The sequence below is a fragment of the Seriola aureovittata genome, chromosome 5 (genome assembly GCF_021018895.1).
Source record: "Seriola aureovittata isolate HTS-2021-v1 ecotype China chromosome 5, ASM2101889v1, whole genome shotgun sequence".
Lineage (NCBI taxonomy): Eukaryota > Metazoa > Chordata > Actinopteri > Carangiformes > Carangidae > Seriola > Seriola aureovittata.
In genome coordinates, this window is record NC_079368.1 from 11,173,175 (window position 1) to 11,201,149 (window position 27,975).

General features: G+C 40.4%; 1 protein-coding gene across 19 annotated transcripts in view; it reads left to right on the plus strand.

Annotated features, from left to right (window-relative positions):
• The window catches only part of trpm3 (transient receptor potential cation channel, subfamily M, member 3), a 138,318-nt gene that overhangs the window by 58,390 nt on the left and 51,953 nt on the right, over nucleotides 1–27,975 (plus strand). For all 19 annotated transcript variants that reach the window (XM_056375825.1, XM_056375822.1, XM_056375821.1 and 16 more), the window contains exons 2-6: nucleotides 16,368–16,447; nucleotides 18,020–18,221; nucleotides 19,009–19,222; nucleotides 21,079–21,203; nucleotides 22,393–22,564. In XM_056375825.1, coding sequence (XP_056231800.1) covers nucleotides 16,368–16,447; nucleotides 18,020–18,221; nucleotides 19,009–19,222; nucleotides 21,079–21,203; nucleotides 22,393–22,564 — 793 coding nt within the window. The remainder of the gene's footprint in view (nucleotides 1–16,367; nucleotides 16,448–18,019; nucleotides 18,222–19,008; nucleotides 19,223–21,078; nucleotides 21,204–22,392; nucleotides 22,565–27,975) is intronic.

Here is a 27,975-nt window from a genome sequence, read left to right on the forward strand (position 1 = left end):
ATTTCTATATGATTCATATATTTTCATAAGCCTGTCAGGGAAATATTGTTGGGCAAATTTGTAATTATTCTTGGTTACCTTTTTCTCTGTGTGTGTTTGTGTGTGCGCGCTTGCTGTCGTATCAGTGTGCTGACACGCATGGGCATGCTCCTGAGATTACCTCTCCAGTTCCCAGATATGCCTCAGGGGCTATGGGAGGGGGGCACAGGAAGCAAGGAGGGGGGTTCCTCCCAGTTTTCAGTATCCATGGTAACACTATCCTCCCCTGCCAGGATCTGTGTCAATGGTGCTGATATGGGCTGCAGACAGACCGAGGAGGGTATGGAAGGGGGGAGAAAAAAAAGAAACGAAAGCGTGGGAGAATGTTAAGAGAGTAATAGCGGAGGGTGAAGCCGATGTGGGGGATTGAAAGGCTGCGTAAAAGTGAGGGAAGAAAAGGGGCATGGAGTGGATCATGGAGTTCACGGGGATGTTGTCAGTGGATAAATGGACAAATAACCAGTGAGAAGTGGGAGTGAGGAAGGGAAAAACTGAAAAGGTTCAATGACTTGAGTAGTACCTGACAGTTCAATGGACAGTAATGTAATGCCTCTTACATCTCTGCATTTTCCACCCACATGCTCCGACCCCCACACTCAACACACTCCCCTCCCTCTCTGGCAGCAGAGCCAAAACTGGCACTATGCGTTTTGGGCGGGGGGTCTGTGACTTCCTTCCTCTCCCTACCTCCCTTCCTGTCCGCCTATCTGTGGATCCACTCGCTCTCTCACAATTGTGAGAGTCAGATTGAGTTTACCAAGCAGTCAAACTGCTTATCGATCAAAAAAAAAGGTTCAAGCGGGTGGCAGACGAAGGAGGAGTCTATAATTCAATACAGACTTAATGATTTGATTCGAATACCACAGAGGGTTCAATTTATGTTGATGTAATAAGAAAGTCTTGGTACACTATTGCTTTAGTAGAGGGTTTTTTTTTTTTATGTGTGTTGTGAAATTATACTGATGGCATGCCAGAAGAGGAAACTTGTCAGCTGTTCCCGCTGAGCTGGAAACAACAGGGAGACAGACAGCGAGAGAAAAAGAGAAAAATAGTGTGTGTGTGTGTGTTTGTGTGTCTGTGTGTGAGTCTTATAGTCTTTTAGTATATTTGTGTGACCGCACTGTGTATGCCTGGCTGTGATTGTGATAAATGGATTTAGCTGCTCATTTCAGCTTCAGCTCAGTAACCATAAATACTAGTTCTGTTATGTTGAAAAACACTGAGATCCATATTTCACTTGTGCTGCAAAAATGAGATGTTCAGTGAACAAAATGATTTGTCTTTTTTTTCCTGGATGGTTAGACACAGATACACTCTGCTACTGCTGCTAAAAGAAGTCATTTCTCCTCCAATTATTTCAGAACAGAACATCTTTTCTTTCTCTTTACAGCCTTCATTTATTCCAATTACTTAAAATTTTTTCATCATAGCACTTGATCACACAATTATACTCCATTAGATCTCAAACAGCTATCGATGACACACTATGAACCCTCTAGACCTCTTAGGTCATCAGGGACCAGTCTGATCGGTGTTTCTAGGATTAAAACAAAACGGGGTGAAGCTGCATGTGCGCATTATTCTACACAGAACTGGAACAAACTTCCAGTAAATCTCACATGTGCCCCAACTCTGGCTACTTTTCAAAACAGGTCAAAGACTTTTATGTTCACCTCTGCTTTTAATTTCTGCTAATAATTGCTTAAATCCACGGTGACTTTTTATGTATTTTTTTAGTTTTTATGCATTTAAACTTCTTAATCTTTTTATTTTTCTATGCTCTGTTCTTATGTATTTTCATGAAAAGTGATACACTTGCCTGAAGAACACTGGACTTCCTCACAGCAAGAGTGTCGCACTAATGGAACCACATCTGAATCTGTGTGACCGCTGTGCTGGTTGCGATATTAAAAATGAATCATTGGCCATGTACACTTGACCTGAGAAATACATCCATCACAAATTGATGAAAGAGATCAGACAGAGTGAGAACTTGAAGGCACAGAGTGAGATGTGGTGGAAGAGAACAGATGGGGTCAAAGTCAGTCAATATGAGCCTTTATAGCACAAATCATTTAACTGCAGCTTTTCCTAGATTCTGTGGTGTGCCCCCTTTCTTTTCTCTCTTTCTCTCTCTCTGTCTGTCCCACAGACACACACATTCAGATTCTCTATTGGCGACAATACAGTGGCCACACGAGAAGCAATTTCACAGCCCTTGGCCTAAACCACCAAAGCACCTGCAACTTCATTACAGTACACTAGTGCTGGTCTGCTGCACACACGTAGACACACACAGATAACACAGCACAGTGGAGTTCAACAGCTCTTGTTTTGGTTTTAAATGTGGCACTTCATGATAATAGCAGTAACATGCAGAGTGCTCAAGTGCCAGAAGTGCCTGTGGTCTGGTAAACAGCAACTCATTTTGTGGAACAACAAAAGCCACAGAATAATGAGTAGTACATCAGTGCTGGACAGGTGAAGATGAAGTCAAATTACAGAGTAAGAAAAGAATTAAAGGCAACCAGCTCATTTTGTAGTTATACAATGGGTTACATAGCCTGGCTCCAGATATCTGAATAGAGTGCTGCAGGAATGAGTCCTTAAACCTGGAAATTAGCATTTTATTACTTCCGAGTCCCTCGTCCCAAAGTCTATGGGTTTTTGAATGGGTTTTTGGTTTGATGACTGAAATAAGGTCTGTGGTTAACACAAGCTCAATTCATTTTCACTTTTTATTCTATGACATAGAATATGTCAGTACATACCACGGTCGGGATTTCTTTAAGCTTTTATGTCTCTTAAAAAAGGCAAATTGCTAACAAGTGGCTAAATGAGACTACAGAGGTTGTAAGGGAAGGTAAGGGAAAGTTGGAAGTTCATTAATAGTGATGTTGAAGTCATGTGACCATGGTGTAGTTGGTTTATAGCCTAGCTTCCTCTTCTGCAAATTGTATTTAGACTTAAAAAATCATAAAGGTGGCATCCACTTAAGAAGATTATCCTGCTGAACAAAACGTTTAAATATGATATACTTTTGATGGTCACCAATATTATTTTCTGCAATAATCCAAAAGCCAAGTAAAAATCCGATGGGCTCAATGTCGAGGGAACCAGGGTGATGCTAACTTGCGGGTTGGCCTATAAAAATCTGTCATCCCTGAAGCACTGTATTGTCTCCCACACCTCCAATTGATTCAGTGATTCAAATGGGTCTGGTGTTGTGGACACTGACCGGTGTCACCGCCGGTTGGAGAAACTATTAACCAATCGGAGCATCTCAGACAAGATGAAGAATGGTGACCTCAACTTTCTTCATAACTAGCTACATTTGTGAAAAATAACAACTGAACAATAAGCACAATGGTGACAAGTTTGGATAACATTGACACAGGTGGTACACATTGTTGTAAGTTGACTTATGGAAATAACGGTGTTTAAATTGACATATTTCTTGGACCTTCACGAAAATCATTTGGTGAACTGCTCCTAGTAGCCGTTTCCATACAGGGTATCTGCAGGACGTGTAGAGTGTGAAAGGGCGTTGAAATTATTTTCCTCAAAAAGCCTTTAGATGGTATTAAAAACCTTTGAATTTCGTTTTCAAAAGTCTTTAATCGTTTCTCTTGCAGTGGGCAAGTCTCAATTTTAAAGAAACACTGAAATGAATGTAGCATTTTTCATTTATGGTAATCCAGCCAATCCATTTTCTGTCATGTATCTGGGTCTGTGTAGCATTAATTTAATTGGTTAGATTATTAGAAATTAGTGCTGAAAAATGTGACATAGTAATAAATAACTCTAGATAATATCATCCCTTCTGGTTTAGCATTGTACTTTCATACTTTGAACTGTGTGACTGTGAAATAAGTATTAAATTGTGTCTTTTGTGGTGTTAAAAAGGTCTTGATTGGATTGGGCAAAACAAAATAACCCTCACAGCAAGAAATCGGCTAACAGAAGCACAATGTCAGACTGAATGAGTGAAGTAGAACAAATTGTGACCTATAGTCTGATTGTCATGCTGTGGGTTAAGCATAATGCACGTAATGAAATTCAACACAACATGACATTGCAACAACACAACAAACAAACATGGCAACAACAACATGACATGAACATAAATTGAAATGGAAACAACATGACAACACTAACCAAAACTGCACCTCAAAGCTGAGTGCTAACTCAACTGCTTAACAACACCACCATTAAAAAGCCTAAACGCAACCTCTCTATTTCTTCGTTTCTTCTAAGTGTTTCTGTCCTTCCACTGGCCCCTGACTGTTGCAACGCCCACCATCACTTCTTACATGCCACAGGCTACAGCTGTCAATCAAACTGTGGTTAACTAAAACGCCATGTCATCATTAGACTGACTGCAGTTCATTTGCTGGTTGTTACCCTTGTCATTCACTGTTGCTTGTTGCCGCTCTCTCTGTCATCACTTTGCTTCTCTGCTGGCTTCTCATTTCTTCTGATGTGAGGTCCTCCGCTTCTCTAACCTCATCTTGACACAGACAAAATGGATACAGCTTATCTCTCCTCTCCGTCAGTCTGTTTCTTTCTTTGCTCACTCCTCTTTCTCCTCTAAATCCACATTCTATTCTACTTTTCTATTACTGTTGCTTTTAAAAAAAAAAAAAAAAAAAAAAAATCCTAATCTGTTTGGACCTTGCCCCTGATTTACAGCAAATAGGTTCCTCTTCCTTCTCTTTTTTTAATCTCTCTTCGGTCATGTCCAGTTCATCTGACTCTGAGAATTGCTCTCTCTTCCCTGTTCTCTCTCCCGCCATTCTTTCCCTCTTCTCATCTCCACGGTTTCTTTCTCACATGGCATTTTGACCCTCGTGTTTCTCACACAAACTCACTGATGAAACACTATTTATGTCACTTTCTCCTCTTCTCGCTCTCTCTCTGCACCTTCTTTTTTTTTGTTATCACTTCCGCATCACCCACTTTCACCTGTCCCTCACCTCTTATCTCTCTCCCACCACCTACCTCTGCTTCCATCTTCTCCGCTCTCTACCTAACCCCTTCCCTCATGCTCATCTCCTGATGCTGACATCAGCCCCCCACCTCCAACCCCCCAAAGAGCGGACCTGTCTCCCCCTTTCCCCCTCTGTCACAGACAGAATGGCCATGCCAGTGTTGATTAGAGCCCGCATGGCCAGATGCTCAGCTAGGCTTAGCAGAGGCCTGTGGGAAAGAGAGCTGCTTATTCTAGCCTCAGGAGATGGATTGAAAACGACGGGAGCTAAAACAAGCAAGCATTCTCTCATTACACTCACGCATTCAAAACACCCGCGCATGCGCACAATTACACAAGTGAGCACGTATTAATACACAGCACTCTATTCAAGAAGAAAACAGATGCATGCACAAACACATTGTAAAACCACACACTTAAACAATTCTTTCCCTCATGCAATTTTCATTTGATGTTGTGTGCTGAATACATAAGGTGATTCAGCTGCTGTTGCCGAGGATTTATCCTGTTTGAACAACAATGTGAAGTATACATGTGTAAATATTCTCAGTGTTATGTGATGATCTGGAACAGGATTTTTACTGTCAATGTCTTAAATGTCAGACAGTTTGTGAAATGTTTCTCTGCTTATAACACAGTATCTTGCATACATCATAATGAAAACAGTGCAGATTTGCAATGCAGGACTTCTGCTGACCACAGCTCGGGATGGACTGACCCAAAACATACCAATTTGATACCAGTGCTCTCTCTGAAATGTTTAGCAGGGTCATTTATCTATCTATTAATTTTTTCTGGGGTAGTTAGGATTTCAATTCAATTTTACATAAATCAAACACAGTACATACAGAGCTGAATGAAGTAGAAATGCTACTTTAAGGGCTTTTACTCTATCTATACTCTTCTGTCTTATAGGACATGATATAGCTGCAGAGAAATCCATAAATTACATTTAAGTCACTCCATAAACCTGAGTGCAGCCGGCCGTTAAGTCTTCCATCAAGATAACAGAAATCCAGGTCCAGACAAATTCAATGAAGGTCTCCTCAAGGTTATTGTGTTGAAAGGTCAGACACAGGTAACTAGTCACTAACGTGGTCCTTGATGATCTGAATGATTATAGATTATTGAGTTACATTATATAAACCCAAACACTGGAGCTGGAAGTTAATATATTCACCAGCCTGGAAAAGCTGTTAAGGTTTGTGGAGCAGATTTATAGCATCTTATGTCACCCAGTCTTTTGTTAAATTAAAACTTAAATCTTTGTAAATCTGTTAAAATGTTTATGTAAGCTTTGCCTCCTTAAAGCAGCTGCGAGGATTTCTTAGAAAGTAATCACAAGGAGAAAATAGAAGCCCATCTTCTAATTATAAAGTGCTTTGTTTGCCATTTTAAGCAGGTGGATGCTACAATATGTGCAGTTAAGGGCTGAAGTAGAATATCAGCAGGCTTTCACTGGGTGAATTTGTACATCGCGTTAGATTGAAACAAAGAATCCCAGTGGCGCTTAACAAATTGCAGGATTTAAATAAATGTTCCCTGTGTACCTTTAGTGCTTATTAATGTTCGGCATTTAACTGAAATTTTGTTGTAACATGATTCTAATTGGATGTCATAGTGTGCATGATGAAATTGTAGGCAAATGCCTCAGGAGGCATAAGTCTCCTCTAAATCTTGTGACTGTGAGAAGTTTGACTATACTGCGTATTTGCATCAAAAGTACTTCTTACCTTGGATTTTACATTTAATTGGGAATAGAGGGTTGAGAAAATGTGGTTTGTGCTGCACTTGGTTATCTTGTGTGTTGACCAATTGCCCATCCCTCTCTAGTCTATCAGACTGAAGGACAGCTGATGAACAGAGGTGAAAAGGTTGGCTGTGATTGAGGGTTTTCTCTGTTGTAACACACCAGAGGCGAACCAGCAGTCTGCACTTGGTTATCATGTTATTTTGCAATTTTGCACAATAGAGCAGGGGAAAAGATTCGTTTGAACTGAGGCAGTCTGCACATTTTTTCATTGTGTTTTTGCCCTTTTTATAACTGTCCTCCGGTCCACCAGACCAGAGAAGAGGTGCAAAATGTTGGTTTGGACTGAGGCTCAGTCTCTGTTGTACAACTGGCAAAAGAGCCTCCATATTATAGTTGGTTGATTTGTGTGTTTTGGCACTTTGTAAGAAAGTACCCCAGCTGTTGACTAATAGGACAAACTTGACCCATGGATATACACATACACATAGTCACACACACTTAAGTGTAAAAAACAGCTCTGCTTCTATACTGCCAGTTTTTGGTTTATGGTTTAAATCTCTCTTAAGCTGCAAAATGCTCAAACAAGTGGAAAACTAATTTTGTGTGTGTGTCAGTTAGTGAGAGAGAGCGAGAGAGCATGAATGTGTGTATGCTGGCTCATACTCATGCATGCCAGCTACCCTCCAGGAAGATAAACCCGGTGTTTGCGTGTGTGTCCAGGTCAGTGAGTGCTATTCCACTTGCATAAATGGTTCCTCCCCTTGACAAGATTGCATTTAGAGGCAATGACCTCCCCCTTAATGTAGGTAACTGCATGGAGCTGGCATTGGTCTTTGTGGGTCCAGATCAACCGTTGAGCCGCATTCTTGTGTTGTTGACTTGCCTAAGATAGACTTGTTGTGAAGGTCATCATATATAATATCGCTCATCTCTCGGTCTCCATACAGTCTGATGTGCATTGTTTGGCCCCAGCTGTTGTTGTAAAGGGACTTGGTAGAGGACAAAGATGAAGGAGAGGGAAGGGATAAACAGACAGAGAGAGAGAGAGAGGCACTCGCAGGGACATTAAGTAGATGAGTATGATTGAGATGGAAGGTGAAATGGTCGTGCTGGATCTTTTAACTCAACTGCACTTCAGTTGATGTCTGCTCTGACCTGCCTGGGTCCAGAACAAGGCCGAAACAAAACTAGATCTTCTTTTCTGCAAACCAATCTTAGAAACAGTTTACTGTATGAATTTAAATGACAATTTATCTTTACTCTGAAGTGAAAGAGTGCCATGTCTCCTCTATATTACAGTTCTGTCTCTTCACTTGCCATTTCCATATCTTAACCAACTCGCACACCCTAAACTCTTCCGTCTGGATTTCATAAGTGCATAAAAGCATCTAGATCACATCTAGTTGATTCATTGGAAGCAAGAGGACAGACGAAATGGCCTCTGCTGAGAGGCTCATCTCGTCCATTAGATCATACATTTCAGCTTAGGGCGGCCATCAAGTCCATTAGATGCTCATTAGGGAGCAAGTTCATTTGCCTGAGCGAACCACTGTTTTCCGTAAATAAAAGCAACAGTCACATTTATTTTCTTCTTTTCTTCACACATATATGTGAACTTATTTTGAAACAAGTTATGGTTACAATGATTAACTGCAGTTATTGTCATCATGAATAATGTTATTTGGTGCTGGGTCTAAACCAAGAGATAAGACTTACAAGAGTTATAAGAGCTGAAAGATGTCCCAGACACGAGAAATGTCAGGCTTTGTCCAGAATAATACTCAGAGTACCATACAGAGCAAATAATGTGTAATAGTTTATACAGTAAAGAAAGCCAAGGCAATTTTATTCATATAAGTAAGAGAAATGCTTTTCCTCACTGAAAAGGAGGCAAAAAGACAAGAACTGGAGATACAATAAAAAAATTCCAACTTGCACAAGAATCTCAAGACACGTAGCGCAGTGGTAAGACACTACACTCAAAAATTTATAGACTGTGCTGAAGGGTAAAACACTATCTGACCACTGACATATGGACATCACAGGGTGAGCACATGTTAGTTTCACTTCGTTTCTGACTTGACTTTTTGAAAAATTGACCGCCCTAGGAGTTGTATGGGTGGGTGTTTTTGGATTCAGCTTACACTGTTTTCATTGTACTGCTTTAGTTTGAGTTGTCTCAAGCTATTTTAAACCTATTATTAGCATCGGATTAACTGTGTTAAAATGTCTTGTCTAACTGTTTTGTAAGCTTTTAATGTGACAGATGTGCAAAAATGGTTCCATGTTCCATGTACATGTTATTGTCACTGAGAATGTGTTCATTTTATAAATTGCAGTCGTGCGCTGCAATTAATCCGGTAGCGTCTACATAAACCCGTTGTAAAGGCAAAGAACGCAAGTATCAAGAATCATCATACAGACAGCAGCATAAACCAGTGACTTGGCTCCACAGTGTATGGTGTACAAGAGACATCTTTCCACTGCAAACTGTACCTCAGTATATTATAGTTTTTTTTTTCTGTCACTTAAACAATTGCTATTAAGATAAATTTGCTCTTATGTGCTTTTACCAGCCACAGACATTTGTGTCCCCTTACAAAATGTAGATTTGCAGGACAGGTTAAGCCTTTACGTTATAATTTTACCAACAGTAAAACAACATACTTTATATACTACTTATCAGTGACATTGCATTTCAGTGCATGCTGTTTGCTTGCACATGTCAGCGGAAACTGCTTCCTACGGTACCAGTGTGTGTATATACAGCACATGGCATTTGTGATACTATACAGTATGTATAGCTGTATGTTGTCTGTTTGATAGTTTGCTTGATTGTTGTCCCATGTACACAAAAAGCTGATATGTTGGTAAACAGTTCTGACAGATTGAAACAGAAGATTCAGTATTGTATTTGATGTCGGGGGACTGATTTGATCCGTGGCATTAAAATATTGTCAAAAATATTTGGCTGTTACTCGGAAGACAGATCTGGCCTACTAAATTTTACTGTAAAAAATCCGCACACCATAATACCACAAGTGCAGCTGTTTGAACAATGCTTTTCACCACTGACTTCATCAGTTTCATCACATAGCATTCATTAATGTATAGGGGCATTGAGTAATGTTATCAAAATGCCAATGTGTTTGCTGAAATTACATGTTAATATGCTGTGTTTGCTCTGGAAGACATATGTGATACAAGTGCATGCGTATGATACATTACCTGTGTGTGTGTGTGTGTGTGTGTGTGTGTGTGTGTGTGTGTGTGTGTGTGGCAACAAGCAAGTAAATAGGTAGAAAATTATAACCTTGCCATCCTCACCGATTGCTCATAGGTGTGTCTTTGTGTGTGTCTGTGTGTGTGTGTGTGTGTGGTTTATCATGTGTGCATGCACACACTCGCACGTGTGCTTGTTTTGCCTAGCAGCATCTGGACTATGTGGACTCAGGTGCGCTCCTCTAAGCAGAGTCTGTCATTACACTGAATACATTAGGTTTTAATTTACACCAGATCTGGGGATGAAGTTTTGCATCTGATGATTTTGCTTATATTCACATTCTGTTGTTGGTGTGTGTGTGTGTGTGTGTGTGTGTGTGTGTGTGTGTGTGTGTGTGTGTGTTTGTGTGTGTGTGTGTGTGTATTTTACATTAAGTAGGATTACAGTTTTTGGAAAGTACAGTCTCTTTCTTTTCTGTGTTTTTCCTGCTTGTCTATTGTGAGACTTCATTTAGTTCAGATTACAGTCTTATGTTTCTCCCACTGCTCCTGCTAATTAAACCTGGTCTGTATTGTCGACAGGTCCCTTAATCTCCTTAATGAAAACAGGTAGGAAACTCCCCTTATACCGTAAAATAACAGCAGGAAAACTGCAAGTGCAACGGCAAAAAGTGTGTGTGTGTGTGTGTGTGTGTGTGTGTGTGTGTGTGTGTGTGTGTGTGTGTGTGTGTGTGTGTGTGTGTGTGTGTGTGTGTGTGTGTGTGTGTGTGTGTGTGTGTGTGTGTGTGTGTGTGTGTGACAAAATAAGGATGGTGAGGAGGCTCGACGAATGTCATGTTACTCCACCTAATAGGCTCTCTTGCCATTCAGACTCCCTCATCGTTCTTGGTCTCTGACAGAAATGAGGCTGAGATGACTCTCTCTCTCTCTCTCTCTCTCTCTCTTTCTCTTCCGTTCTCTCTCTCTCTCTCTCTCACACACACAGACCTAGCAACACACACACACACAGCGTGGTGACAGTCCAACTTTAATTTAAATCTGTAACAGGTGAGGTGCTGGTGAGTGTTGGAGGAAAGCAGTTAATTCTCTAAGAACAGTTTTCTGGAAGAGGCTACAGACTTATAGAATATTTTTTCAGACTTTATTGTGGTATTGCCTATAGTTTGTTAACTAGCTATGTCATGATGTGAGATTTATTTTAATTAGATGTAATTATATTTTTACTTCTTGGCTTATATTATGCCTGTTTGGAGTTGGGAGTGGTGAGGAGGCTGTAAGTAACCAGTTTAGTATGGTTAGGGGCTTGCCTGGTGTGTACCCTTAGCACCATTAACACACACACACACACACACACACACACACACACACACACACACACACACACACACATATACACATTCCAGCAGTGCTAATCGTCCCAGAGTAGACCAGATGCCTGTGGACCGAGAGGTGGACTGATCAGTTTCATTTAGTGCCTTTTAGTTTTTAGGTAGGATCATGCCTCTAACACTTCTGTCTACCTTGATTATGATGTCCACAACAATGCAACCCATCACAAAATACAGGTGAGTCATCAGAGACAGGTACTTCACAGTTTTTGCTCTGAAAAAAAAACTTTCTTATTGATGTCAAAACTTTTGGTGTTTAATTGGGTAAACTTAGTCTACTATTAAAAAATCTTAATTAGAATCCCTCCAGTTGTAGAAATCAATTTCCGTCTCTCAGCTGATGCTCTGTTTGAGGGGAAATCAATTTTTTAATATATCTATTTTTGGTGTTTACATGAGTCTTATTTCATCAGTTCCTTTTATTTTATGGTGAATAATTGGAAGTAAGGAACTGTACTGTACCGACGATTTACTCGGATTGAATAGATAAGAATAAGAACTAAATATGCATTAAGATGTGGGTTCTGTCTTTTGTTTAGATCTTGACTTTGCTATTTTTCCCGTAAGTGCATCAAATGCACCATGAGAAGAAAAAATGTGGTCTAACCATCCTGTCCAACCGTATTTATCATGTATGTGATCACCATCTACTGAGATTTTTTTTATTTTTTTTATTTAATAGCTCTCCAAGTTAAAATATCATTTCTGATACATGTAAAATCAAAGTGAACCAAAAATAGAAATCATGATGCAGTTGAGAAAAGGAAGTAGCTCTATTTTCTACTTTAATTACTTGTCTGGCAGTAAAACCAAATTCACTGTGAAGCAAATGAAGAGCAGCACAAAGAGAGGATGAAGACTTAATTCGGCACAAGAGGAATGATGATGATTTATCTTTAATCACTCTTTGGAATCAATGTACCAGCAAAATAAAGGGAGGATTTGGATGCTGTGACAGTATGTATATTACTCCATTTTAAGTGTTCCAGGTTTTGATAAAGAAGACACTCATATTTAATGGTAAAACCATGAGTGCATTTACATCGGGTTTTGGAGTAAGCTGGTTATGTTTTGTACATGTTGAAAATTGATCCTGGTTTCAGTAACAGGGATAAGAGCTTCTCCCGGTTTTTAGAAATCTGGATGTACTACCTTGAGTTCTCCGATAGAACCTTATCCAGGTTTGTGAACCATCTCATATAGTGTCTGAGATGTTAGAAATCAAGACACACCAGCAAGCACACAATCAGAAACCTGGATACTTATGTTCCATGTAAATGTCATATCCTGAATATAATCAAAAATAGGATAAAGTTAAAAATCAGGATACTAATGCACATGTAGATGCACTCTATTTAAGAGTGCCACAGGCTGCCCACATGCCCATGTAAAAGCTGAGTCATTCATGTGTGGTAAAGGTAGAAGAGAAAAAAGCGAGACAGCAGAGAGATTAGGCTGTTGATTGGATATGGTTCTCAATTCCGCTCCCTGCCAGTGCCAATAACAAAGAGGAGCTACAATAGTATAAGAGGGGGGAGAGAGAACAAGCAGAAAAGGGTGGTGATGGTGGAGGTTGAGTATAATGGAGTCAAGACCCCTAACAGTCTGTCAGATGCTGCTCACTTGATCCACATTCACTCTTCACACAAACACACACACACACAAACACACTTGCACACACAATCCAATGTTTGTGCCTGTGTGTGTGCATGTGAGTGCGCCCCGGTGATAAATCTTAATTACACAATGGCGTGCAGGCCATGTGCCATCTCATCATACCATGTCAAATCTCATAAGCAACACTAGAGAGCATGGGAGAAAGAGTGGGAGAAAGAGATGCAACTGTATGAGACAGTGAGAAAAAGTATATACCGCATCCGATGAAAAAAAAAAGAAAGATGTAAGGGTAAGAAAGGGGTAGAGCAAAAGATGGGGTTACAAAGTGAATGAAATCTTTGTCTTGGATGCTCTGGGTTAGATCGATTGTGGTCCCTCTTTTGGGGTTTATTTGGGGTTTACTTAAAAGGCTTTTGGTGTTGTGTGACTGTGATTTTGCCATCAGCCCTGTCAATAGTAATCAACTCTAAAAACATCTGCTGCTGCTAGCACTGAATGGATCTAGTTTGTGCAAGGATGAGCTGGCGGATGAATACACAGTTTTAGCATGTCAGAGAAAGAATGGGGCTGGGGGCGTTGTTGTGGCCTGCTGAGTCATCGTGGCCAGGGTGATCTCTAAAAGCAGCCCCCCAGCCCCCCAGAGTAATGGTTAATCGTGGGAAGTCTGGTGTTAGGGTAAGTGTGCCTGTGTGCAGGCTCAGCCTGTTTGTGGCCGGATGCGGTGGGTTTTGGCGTGCCGTGGTGTGACAGGGCCAGTCAGGCGGATGCGGCGTGTGTTGTTGTAGCCGTGGTGGTGGGGAAAATCCTGTACAAGCAGCTCTCAGCTCTGCTGGCTGGGAGAAGAGCCGGGGCTGCTCTCCCAGAATAAAAAGCAGAAAAAAAACTCTGTCCTTTTGTTTTCACGGCTGTTGCGTTCCCTCTGCTGTGGGTTTGGGAGTCTGGTCTGTGTGTCCTCCTGGTTGTCTGTGAATGTCCCATTGTGACATTCGGCCCTATTCTGGACCTCCTGTGTTGTGCTCCGTCGCCACAAAACCTCACACAGACATAGTCCACTTCCTGGAATGGCGGTGTCAACCCAGGAAGTGCAACCTTTGAACCGCAAAGAGCTGAGTCAAAAGTAGTGCATTTAAATGGCAGAGGGTAACTTTCTCATAATCACAGCAACAGAACATTTACTTCATACATAATACAATACATAACTGTTTTCTTTGCTGTATCCTGTTTATGTGCACTGTTAATCAATACATAATAAGAAATGAAATTGTACAGACAGAAAAAGAAACTAAAAGACAATGATCACATGTTACGATGTGCAAGAAAAAAAAAAATTGTCCAAAAACAGTAAGATAACAGTCTTATAACTGCCTCTTGTCAACCCTAAAGGAACTTTACTTTACCACTTTACCATTTCTTTGAAGTAAAAACCCATTCCTATATTTTCCCTTTATTGTACTTCCAACTTCTCAGTGAAGGGAAAATTTTAACTTCAATATAAAATGTATCTGGTTTGTAAGGTTCCCGGCCTAATATACTGTGTTAGCTAAACAGTTATACTAACAATGCAATTTAAGTGTTATGGTGCTACTGTATTTAAATATATACTGTATATATATGCAAATGCATGCAGGCAGGTGTCTATAATGTAAAGTGTCTCTCTCTGTAGCATCAACCTGTGATAGAAAGCAGACACACAAACAGGCAGATGCCACCAAAACAGCACTGTTTTTGTTTTTAGCGTTGTGGTGGGATATATAAAACGCAAATGTCAAAAAAGATTCAGCTGTAGTATTTCACCTTGTGACATTTAACTTACACTTATCTATTGTGACAATACCACATTATTATTTACAGGTCACTGTAAACTCTACCAGAGATGGTTCAGTGCTGTCACAACTCTGTAGTCACTGATAAAGCTCAGAGAGTCATAGATGATATAATGTTTATCAAAACAAGCAGATTTACTATTTTTTTCACTTTTTATCATAAGACTCTAGATACTGTGCCCTTTCTTATTAACTCAGAGAGGATTTCTCTACAAACAGAATATCACCTTTTGTCCCCTGTGGATAATTTTTTTACACTTATGAAGAATTCATGTATGTATATGTGCAGACGTCAATACAGATGTGTATTAGTCGCTAATCCTGTGCTGCATGTGTATCCCAGGCTGGCTCTATGGCTCAAAAGTGTCTTTCCACTTGTGTGTGTAGCAGGATAATTGGCTCCAGTCAGTCGTTCTGTCACTTAGACCTGCAGCAGATGTGAATGTTGAGGATCAGAGTCTCGCATATGCACCATTCCACTGGCTGCATTATGCTGAGGAATTCTTTTTATACTGTATGCAATATAAGAGGAAAAAGCACATATAGAATTGCATACACATGCTTTCTCATATAAAAGTGCACACACACGCACACACACACACACACTCAGCTGGCTGCACATAAGAGTATCTAAGGACTGGAACTCTGACACAATTTAATGCCTCAGTGCATTTTACATCCGCTTTTTCTTTCCCAGCTCTTTATCTCATCCGGTTTGGGCTAGAGTCACTGAATAACATAAAATATTTCTGTCAGGATGTCTTCAGTGTTTGAATTATGTGTGAGGGACTCTGCATCTTGGGTGTGTGTGATGTGTCTGCGTGTGTATGCCATTTCCAAAGTGCCGGTAACAACCATGGGTGGAGACGTAATGTTTTCGGGTCGTCCGTCTGTCTGCCCCATTCTTGTGAACACAATATTTCAGTAACCTCACAAAACATGGTTTTGGCCTCTTGAATGTGATACATCAGAGATGAATTCAGGAATTTCTTCAGACAAACATTTACTTGGACTCAAGGATGAACTGATCAGAATTTGGTGGTCAAAGCTCAAAGGTCAAGGTCACTGTGACCTCACAAAACACATTTTTTGTCTGGTTGGCAGAGGCATACAACTGCGAGCTGGTAATTCTAGTTGTTCTTAAACCAAATTGTTGTTTTTTCTTTAAATTTCTGATTCAGATTTTTTCTTAGTACTTTTTATTTTTCTTAGACTTTAGATGCAACATCTCATGGTGTATGCTCCGTTTGCCATTCCCCAATACTGGACTGGAAATAGACTGTGGCAGATATGTCTCTGTGTAACAAGGCTCAGACTGTGTCATTTTACACAATAAATGGCTGCTGAGCTCAACCCTTCTTCCCTGGAAGGGACAAGAAAACATTTTCTGTCACAGGTGAACTCTACAGTGAAGCGCAGGCCTGGTCATGATATGAGCCTGTTCCTGCTGTCTGCCAGCTGTCACTGCTGCATGCTCAGGATACAGCTCCATTATCTGACAAACACTGACTGTTCTTCTGTCTTCATTCCTGCAGGCACAGAAATCGTGGATAGAGAGAGCATTCAGCAAGAGAGAATGTGTTCATATCATAGTGAGCGCCAAAGACCCCCATAGGTGAGTAAGAATGTGTGTAAAGTAAAAGGCAAAAATCTCAATGTACTACATGTAAATTACGTTACTGTGTTCTCTGATCTGAGATGTTTTTCTACTAAGTCTACATATTTAGGATTCAGCTGCTTTATTATTAACTGTAAATGCAATCAAACCCTAGTGGCTAGTAGCTAATGTGATAGCTCACCTCACATATAACAGACTAAGAGCCCTCTTTAACTATTGACCTTTTAAAGCAAGCCTCAGATGAATATCACGCTGGCCCTCTATTTGCATCACAGGTAGATCCTCTGCAATAATGAGCCAAAATACCAACAATACAAATTTTAAAACCACAAATATGATGACATTAGTGAAATCCAGGGTCAGGTCAGTTCATATAGACTATATTATATAGAATATTTCACATCATTTTAAACGGTTATTAATTTAAGCAACAGTCAAGATAGAGCCCACAGGAGCATACATCTTTTCCACTCAGTATATGAAAACACATTTATAAGGGCCTTGTCTGTATAATACTGACTTTGTAACAGGATCGTAATGATAAGTGCACATCAGGAAAATAAAACACTCACTATCTCCAATCCCTGTGTTCATCTTATTTTGCTCTGCAAAGACACTGTCTTGGTGACGTTATCAAAATCCTTACTACAGCTGAGCTTGTCACCCAAGTGACAAACTCAAGTGACAAACTCAGAGAGTTAAGTTCAAGTAATTCCTGCAGTACCAACCTCATGCACACACGCACGCACACCCGCGCGCACACATACACACACACACACACACACACACACACACACACACACACACACAGGAAATGCCACTGTTTGTTAGCTAAACAGAATTAGCATAACTAGAGGAAAGCGGGTGGAAGGCATGAACAGGAGGAGGGGAAAGAGATGTTCCTCAAGATCAAATCAGCTTTTCTCTTTTTAGTCAGAAACCCTTGTGTTGACACGTAAGGCAGAGAGAGGAAAAGTGCATTTGGTGAAAGATGACGGAAACATGAAGTGATTATCAAAGCATCCTGACTTCCTTTCCTCCCAGGGCTCCCACTCCATCCTGTAAGGTTAAAAACTCAGAGTATGAAAGCTGCATTCAGTACATCTGAATAGGTATGTACTCGCGTAGGAATACTACAGTTCACATAACTGTCATTCTGCTAATTCTTGAGTTGCCAAGAGGGAGACATAGAGGAGAACAAGGAAGAGAGATAGACAGAGGTTTGTGAAGAGCAGAAAACAAAAAGAGACAGAGCCAATACAAGATTGCAGGGGCCCACAGATCCTTCTCTTCCTCTCCTCCCTGTCAGGAGATGAAAGTCAAATGACAAGCTGTCACTTCAGCCTTGCCCACCTCTCACTGCTAGGCACATGACTGCAGCAGCATTCACACTCTTTTTCTCATTCTCTCAGTCACACACAACCTCTGTGTCACCCTGTCTTTTTTTCCCTCTCAATGTTACAATAGTTTTGCTTGGGGCTCAGACCTCTCAAGGTTTCAATTGTTCTCTGTAAAGGATTGTGTAATATACCAATCCTACATTCACTCTTACTTTCTCCTCTCATCCAGGTGCTGTTGTGGTCGTCTGATAGGTCAGCATGTGGGCCTGCCCCCGGGCATCTCATCTAGTCAAAATGATAAGGCAGAGCGTTTGGCCAAGAATGACAGCCTGGCGGAGAAGTGGTCAATCAGTAAACACACACAGCTCAGTCCCACTGATGCCTTTGGTACCATTGAGTTCCAGGGAGGAGGACACTCCAACAAAGCCATGGTGACTCTCTGACAAAATGCAACGCAGTACATTTTGTTACGTGTCCTGCAGAAACCCTACGTCTTAAGATAGTCAATCACTGCCAAGCTTTTGTTAAGTAATACACTTCATTCACAGTTCACATGCAAAGAGAGCTCATCAAGAGTCCTTGTGTGTCTTCCTCATCACAGAACAAATTAAAAGGCATCACACAGATGTAGAAAATGCCTGAAGATAACAGCAAAATCAATTAAATGAGTATAATTATTATGTAAATACATATAATTATTGATTTAAAAGACGTAAGTGTCTGGAGGCTGCAGCAGGTAAAATTCTGCCTGATTTATCAATCCATCCCAAAAGTAGTCTGATTGTTTATGCCATTCACACGGTCACTGTCTTTGTCTAATCATGCTGACACAATCACATCACACGTACTCCAGCATTCTTGGAATTCAGATGATTAAGACTGAATTATGTCTGATTTATTCCCAGTGTTAAATTATTCATCCAGACACATGCCAGGTTGGGTGTCTGAGAGCGAATTAGATGCTGATAAACAGATGCTCCATAATGCACATGGTTCTTCAGTCGTAATAAACATCTGTTCAATACTTTTTGTAACATGAAAAATGAAAGCCATACACCCAGGCAGGTCTTCACCACCGGTCCATGTAATATTTTTCAGTTTTGTTATTTTACCTCCACATCACAGATTGGTTTCATGTGTAATGCTCTTGTAACATGTGTTAAATGTACTTACTGTATGTGCATCCATGTGTGTTTACGCATTCCTTAATGTTTGCAGTACGTGCGAGTGTCTTATGACACCAAGCCTGACCTGCTGCTCCACCTGATGACCAAGGAATGGCAGCTGGACCTGCCCAAGCTGCTCATCTCAGTCCATGGGGGCCTGCAGAACTTCGAATTACAACCCAAACTCAAACAGGTCTTTGGCAAAGGGCTCATCAAGGCTGCCATGACAACAGGAGCCTGGATATTCACTGGAGGGGTCAACACAGGTAAACTACAGTAAAAAATAGGCCACTTTATTTTGAAGATTAAAAAAAAAAATCACTGAGGCATTTTATTTGAACCACCAACCAGCCTCACTTCTTTTTATACAGTTTGGGTGGCCACATACTTGTGCTGCAGTAGGAGTATAATGAGTGTGCTCGAATGTTCCTCATGAATTATCTGCTATTAAATAACTATTCATTAGGCCCCTCAGGGGTGTAAAGATGTTCAACTACTGGATCCCTGCAAAAGGTTCTTTATGGTAGATTATGAGCAATTAACTACAGATGCAGACATTCATAATCTGACAGGTGAAGTGATAGTTTTCAATTTTTATTTTATGCATCTTGAATGAAAATGGTGTCAGTGAGTCTAAACTGCTTATTTTCATGAGTGGAAGTCAATAAAAGGGTACCTCATTTAGACCAAATGGTGCACTTGATTTTGCAAACTGTATTTTAGTCAAGGAAGACTATTTGAACAAAAAGTGAGAAGAGTTATTGTTTCATTAGTTGTGTGACAGAAATGACTCAGGAGGCAATTAGAGCCCATCATAATCTTTTACCTTTCATGGAGTGGTAACCTACTGAAAGCAAAATGGGATTTTCCCCTAGAGGAGTTGATGGTGTGGAGAAGATCGGCTTAAGACTTTGGCGCCTAAGAAGATCTCTTCCTGAAGACACTGAGTAGCTGGATGAAATTGGCCTGGAGCAGGATTTATGAGGGGCTCAGTGAACTGGATCTTAAACATAGGAGGTGGAGGTTTGGAAGTGTAAAAGCAGCCCAGAAACAGTTTCTCTGACAGTCTGAGAGCAATGAGATGATTGGATAGAAGTGTGTGTGACAAAATAAAATCAGTTGAAATGAAAATAGGGCCAACTGAAACATCAGCTGACAGATTGACACCACATGAATTATGCATAAGTATGGAGTTATCATGCATATGGAAAGTAGTCTCTGTGACTGAACTTGAGCTCCACTATGTTTCCAATCTTGGTTAGCTGTGGATAGTTGTGTTATGTCTTAAAATTGGTAAACATACATTTGTAATACATTGGATATAATTTACATATTACATTGAGTGTAGTATCCTGAAACCTGATATCAACAATTACCGCACGCTGATACTAACATAATTGACTACGCTGCAAAATGAATATGTTTTTATATACTGGGATCATATAGACCTCATATTACCTAGCTTTAACTTTGGTCAAACATTATCACTAGTGTTGATAGTGGAATTCTTATCAATATACATAATATATCAAGCTATTTCACTTTGTCTTCAATGTAGCAGTCCACTGTGTTCTTGCCTTGTTTCTATGTCACAATAAGGCTTGAAATAAGAAAAAAATATGGGACAGTAATGTTTAATAGTAGAGTTAAGAACAGATAAAGATAAATGATACATCATTGGATCCTGTAGAGTGCTCACACTTGAATACAGAAAGAAATAGAAAGTAAGATTTAGTGACAGAATGGGTGCAGAAGCAAGAAAGAGGAAGAGAGAGACCTGAATAATGGATGGAGGGATGGATTGGAGGGACAGTTGAGGGTAGAGGTGGATGGAATAATGTCAGCAGGAGAGATAGAATAAGATGGCCTCCAGGTCTGACTTCTGCCTCCCTGAGGACAGCAACTAGAGGCTTGGAGCTAACACCTATCTGTGTTAGATGCTGTGTGTATGTGTCCATGTGCATTTTGTAATTGGCTGACATGCTGTTGTCTTCTGTGCCTAACAGATTCTGTTAATCTTTCACAGCAGTGTATCATTATCTAAGTTTAGGCTGTGTATTGATCGTGACAAAACTGATTTTTGTTATCTGATTTCCTGTCCTTCTCTCAAACCCACACACAGGGGTGATTCGCCATGTTGGTGATGCACTGAAAGACCACGCCTCCAAGTCAAGGGGCAAGATCTGCACCATTGGTATTGCTCCATGGGGTATCGTAGAAAATCAAGAGGATCTTGTTGGCAAAGATGTAAGTCTCTGAGAACAAACAATAATGTAGCAATGAAAACAGTTACTGAGTGGGCACGTATATGCTCTAGCGCTTGTTTGCATGTCTATATGTGAAAAATGTCACGTGCAGTCCACAGTTGCCAGAGCCTCTAAATTGCAGTTGACAGCTTATTAACTGAGGTGCTGAGTAAGCCAATCCAGTCTGTGATAAACACTCCTTCAAAGTTAGTTGGACAGCTGGCAGAACCACATGAGAATGTTGAGCACATGCTGACTCATTCAAATCTCAGGAATCTATGTTATGTTATAGTTAAAATTTCATCAGAATGAGCTGCACTCTGTCCTGCTGAACAAGTCAAGCAGAGCCAATTAATGTTGGTGGCTGAAATGAGATGATTAAGTGCTGAAACTCTTTTTTCATGCTTGATTGGTCTTCACTGTATGCCTAATGGCCAGATGAGTTTACTTCAGATTGTCAGGCGCAGGCCCAATAGACCAAATCCAAGCTCTGAGAAACTGTCATTAATGTTGTATGAATATTAAATCACTGTCTTTTAGTGTAATTTAGTGTAACTCTAATACAAGTTCAAAAAACGCGTTGTTTAAAATGACGGATCATGTGAACGCATCAGGGTATTTTCTTTTTGAGTTATTCTTGCACTTAGAACTTGTAGTTATAAAAAAGTTAAGTTAAGGTGAATCCAGTCTTTTAATTTTTTTATTATTTATTGAGAATCAAACAAACATCCTTTATTGGCCTGACAAAAGCTCTGCCATTAAATGTTGATATACCCTACATTTCCCATGATGCCCGTAGCGTCTTTCTCTGCCTGGTAAATGCTTATGCCTTTCAGACTCTATGTCCCAGTTTGTAACTTAGACATGCTATTAAAACTTTTTAGCCTCCAAGCCCCTTCCAGACTTTGGAAAGCTTCCTCCAGAGCCTCAGAGGACATTATACAACTGTTTTCCAAGGCTGAGTAGTATACTCCATGGCAAGTAAATTGAACTAGAGAAAGTTGGCGGAGTTCTCCTTTAATAAGCGCTCTTGAAAATGAGAACATACTGTAATATTTGCCAAAATAATTTTTTGGGCTGCATAAATGGTGCTAAGAAAACATGCCCTTGTTATCATTAATCCATCCCCCGTCAGCCATGGGCTTCTCTGATGTTTGCATGATAGTTAAATGTTGTCTTCTCTCGACTAGGTGGTGCGTCCATACCAGACCATGTCCAACCCGATGAGCAAGTTGACGGTTCTAAACAGTCTCCACTCCCACTTCATCCTGGCAGACAATGGCACCACGGGAAAGTATGGCGCTGAGGTCAAACTGCGACGGCAGCTAGAGAAACACATCTCCCTGCAGAAGATTAACACACGTGAGTGGAATTTACTGTATCTGTCCGTCATGGCTTTTGCCAGACTGACCCACATACCCTGAATTAGAGAAGGTGTTTTAAAGTAATACAGCGAGTGATAACATAATAATGATACCATTATCCTCGTTTTATCAATGACACCACTGCAGGTTAATTGGGTTCATAGTCTATTTTATAGCTGCAACCAGACTAAAATTGTTATTACCTGCTTAATGTGAACACATGCTGTCAGACTGCGTATTTTTAGCCAGCTGTGATATAACTTGATGAGCTTTTGAAACTGTCCCTCCCCTCAGGATGGGTTTATAGTTTCTTTCAAAGCTTCCTGACAGCTCCGATGAACTGTTTCCTCGAATGAACCTGCTGATAATCCTTGTCTTCCTGTTTTGAGGCACTGCACGCAGCTACCAAACCAACTAACAAACATGATGACAAGCACACGAGCACTGTATGTGCACATACTGTTACACGCTTTTAGTCTTCTACACACACATCAAGTACATTCAGGTACACACAAGGTACATCAGATGTGTTTTTGCCTGTATTTTATATTTTTATTTTCATTTGATACTGTATATTTTGACACACACACGAATAACAGGATATTATAACACACTACTGCTGAAACTCAACAGAATCTTGTTTTATTCTGTATTCATGTGCAGTTCTCTGTCTTCACTTTAAATGTGTGAATTTATTTGTTGCATCAGTAGTAAATTATGCCCATAAAGCAAAAGTGTATTTAAACGCCTGTTTGTTTGTCTAAATATGTAGGTGTTTAGCTACAGTGTGAATCATGTGTATTTGAGTCTGCACTTGTGCATTTTTGCCTTTGTGTGGAGTGTTCATCTGCCGTTGAGGCCCTGTCACATTGCATTTCTCCATTTTCAATTTCCTCATTATACCTTAGCTAGAAACCAAATGGATTTGCATGAATACAAAATGCATTTCTCTGTCTTTTTCTCTGTCGCACACACACTCAAACAAAGACAATAGTGCACACACACCTCTCGGATACCATTTAAATACATTTCTCAATAGCCTCTCGCGTGTCAGAGCAAACCTGAGTCAGAGAAATTGTTGTTTGCAGCTGTGATTTATTTATTACCTTCTTTTGTTGTCATTGTAAAGCCGTTTTATAACAATTTCCTCAGGGTTTGTTTGACATGAAAGCACACATTTTAACATCAATGCTTATTTAAGAGTGTCAGGAAATAGGCGTTACCAAATGGATAGCTTGTTAGTGTCAAGAGTAATATCATGACTCAAACCTTCCCTTTGTCAACGCCATTTTTGTTCACTGTCACTGATGTTTGCAGATGGGAACTTTATAACAGATTGTTAAATGTCACTCTTTGGAATGAAGCATGAGTGTTACCACTTCTATATCCTTCCTAATGCCTTGACTTCAGGGACTGAAAACACGTTCCTGGGTTTGACAGGATACACAAATGTTCTTTGGCCGTCATCCAGTCATGTGACCTATGGACTTCCCTTTGTCATCCTATGCCTGGACTCATACAAAAGGGGCTGGGAAGGCAAAGGGACGCCCAGTAGTCATACAAGCATCCAATATAAATCTAATTTAAATTCATGGTGTGATTTTCTTCAAACTTAATTTGGATCCAAGGTTGGCACAAATACGTATGGGGATTTACTAGTGATAGACGGTGATAGGTAACTACATATACTGTATATCTGCTGCTGACCATCCACAATACAGACCTATCACCCAGACTCTGTCACAGAATAACCTTAACCTCAGCAGTGTCTGAGGATACATTGATAACCAGCTTCAGCTTTATCACCTGCCACAGTTTCTGCTTCAGGTGAAGTGCTGTATCAGCTTTATAATCGTATAGCCCTGATTAAAATCATTCTAATACTTGTGCTTGTACAGTATGAGGTTAATCAGTACTTTTATCTGTGACTTGTGAAGCGAGTGCATTTCCACAATCAAAGCAAGTTTATCTCAGTTTGTCTGAGCACTAATTTAAATTAAATTGAGAAGATGTGATAAATCTAGCTAGTCTTGTTGTCCAGGTAAGATATTTCAGGATTTTGTGGATTTTACAAAACCTAAACATTAAAGAAGAAATTAAAGAAAGTGAATGAAATCTTTTAAATCTTCACGGCTGTGAGATTTGAGGCCCATGAATAATGTTAAGTCTCTTAACATAAGAAAAAAAGAGCTCTGAACCTGAAGCCTTTTCTTTCAACAGAGGGATAGCTTCATCCCCAAAAGGGGGTAACACCAAAAAGACACTACTACAAACTAGCCACAACTCTATTCTCTTGTAGTGTGAATTTATATTTCACAGTTTCTCAAGTAAATGTTCTTCCCCAATGTTCGATTACTGTGTTTCTGTGTCTGATATACTGTACCTTGTTGTACGTGCGTATCCTTTACTTCCCCATTCACCGCTGTAGGGTTGGCAGACAAGGACCATTCCTTGATTTGATTACCTGTCCACGGTGAATCGAGGAGCACATCAATTTTCCTCACAGCATGGCTCCTGTGGGATCTAAGTGTAGCTTGAGGTCCTGTCAAGGAAAGGAGGATAAAGAAAGTAAAAAGGAAAGAAAGCAGTTTGAATACCCTAACATGTGGGTTGTAGACCACACGCAATCAAAAGCTCTTTTTTCCTTTTTTTTCTTAAAATATAGTCACTCGCGCTGCACACAAACATAAGATGAAAGGAGTGCAGTTGATAGATATGCGTAATCTCCCCCTGTGGTATTTTTGTGATGTCTGGGCAATCCTGTAGCTAATCCTACTGTGCCTATGCCTGTGTGCAATTTTCCATGCAACGGGTATCATCATGGGACTGCCGAAAATGCTGTAGCAATCAAATTGGCTCCACAGTATTATAACATAGTTTTTAAATATGTGAATCAATTCTATATTACAAACGTATAGGTGTTCTGGTCTGACTATGCTCAAGAAAAATGTTATATTGCGGACAGTGTCTTAACAATTCTTCTAACTTGTGATCATTTGTCTGAAACCTTGCTACATTTTGAGTACCTGTTGCCACTGGATATTTGTGGTGATTGCACATTTCCATCGCAAGTTATGGCACCTGTCAAAAGCCTACAGTGGAGATGTCCAGTTTCTAAACCTCTTAACACCACCCGTGGTAACAACACATGTGTATTCCCTGTGCATACCCTGCTTTCTCTACTGTGTATTTCATGTTGGGGATGGTGTCACCTCCTGTGGTTTTGTAACCCCCTTCAGTGGAAAGTGGACAAGAGTATCTAAGGGACAGCGCTGGCTGGGTGTAAACAAGATAAATGTCTTAAGACAAGGAAACTGGGGTTGGGATGCTGTAAATATTGTGGATGGAGCCAACACATTTGTACGCTCGAGTAAATACTCAGCACTGTGCCCTGCTGTACGTGCGTGGACTTCTTGTTTGTTCGCCCAGACATGGTCTAGCTTGATAGATCACGTAAAGAGATGCAGATGCAAATGAGCCTGGATTACTGTGACAAGGATTCATCTTGGGCAGCACAGGACACTTCACGTGTGAATAGAGAGACTGAGCTTATAACCAGTGATCATAAACATTCAAATATAAATGTAAAGAAAAGTGTCTCAATTATGATCACACACACTCTGGGGTATGTCTTTCTCTTGAGCTTCTCCTCGGACCATCTTCTGAAGGTAGCAGACATCGTCAAACTCAAACATGAAGAAAATCAGTCGAATATTGGCACCATTTAGCACAGCTTACTCACCCACTGCACAGCTCTTATGACATGTCTCCAGCAGTGGCTATAATGCTTTTCAATCACACACCTGCCTCAGAGAGAGGAAAAGCGAAAGAGGAAGAGAGGAGAGTGAGAAAATGAAAGCTGGGAAAAGGGACTCGGAGTGTTGCAGAGAGGGTTATAATTATATATGAAGCAGTTCTTGAAAAAGTGGGATAAACAATTGTAAAAAAAAAAATAGAACGAGAAAAATTCACGTTTTTGTTTTTGCTCAACACAATTTTAAATTGATATACATTCCAGGCTCAAAGAGGAATTAAAGTTATACATTTGTGGACGTTTAGATAAAGTCTGTGAGAATGCACGAGGCACCTTCAGTGTGCCCTCTTTCATTTCACCTAAATTACTAGGAAATATTAAGAGGGGCACATAAGTAGTCTGTATATTGAATAGGTAGATGGGTATAGGCATGTGTTTAGGCATGTGTGTGTTTTAACTCTGTGTCTACTGTGTAACCTTCACTGACCCTCCTATAGCAGTGGTTCCATTAATCACAGCATACGTAAAAGATGAAGTAGCTGGGGTAATTGAATCCAGAAGCCATAAGACCTTGCGTTGCCGATTAGCTGTGACATTGTGACCTCCACTGTGGAGCAGCCCATGGAGAAGATTTTATAGTTAAGCTATGTTACATGGAGAGTCAAGAGCGTTGTAATGCTCTTCTTTCAAGCACTATAAATGCCTGGACGAAATCTTGATTTTTTAGATAATGATTTTTTTTATCTGTGACCAACTGGGTTACTCTGTGGCTCTTGTTCTTAGACACATATCACAAAGCTGTGCTGTCACAATATGAACCTGCTCTGGAAATGTCACCCTTCGCTGAATGCAACTATCAAATAAGACACAAATAGCAAGACAGTTTTATAGAGTGAAGCTTGTAAATTATGTTGTGCAAAAGTTAATATTCAGCCGTTTAAAAGTGTTAAGCTCAATGCAATTGTACAGGACCCAGAAGTAGAACTCAGAAACATAGTAAGAGTAAAGAGGCTTTTAGGAAGGCTGATGAAGTGGGGCAGGAAGGGGAACTGGTAGCCGAGCCGGGAGTTAAGCCAGGGCCGACAATGGAGTGAGGCAGGCATATACCCGATCGTTCAGCAGTCACAGGAGACAGACGAGGGACTGAGTGTGGCAAGCAAATCAGGAAGTCATGGAGCAGTGAACCTGAAGCACAAGAAGCCAAAAAACGACTTTCCCAGGATAACACGCAACATGAGGCATGCTAAAGACCAGGGGAATTGGCCGTTGACACATTACAATCAGGCAAAGATTGGAGTGCAGGACCAGGGTTTAAATACTGCAGACTTCAGGTGGAGTTGTTGAGGTGATTGCCAGCAGATGCACAGGAATCTCAGTGGGAGGAGGAAATTGGATCGCCACGCCCAGGCTAATACATACGCACACACAGGGAGACAGAGACAAATAGTGACACAAGTGAGGGGAAAATAACAGAAACATAAGGAAGGAGGGAGATATTCTGTCAAACCATCACACTGTAAGTCACATAAATAAATATTATTTTTAATAATCCCTCTGTTCAGTGGTTTTGATCACTGTGGTGGTACTGCATTGATTATGATGGTTAAATTAGTGAGTTGAAGTGACACTGAGTGTGGATCAGTAGACAAAGTGTT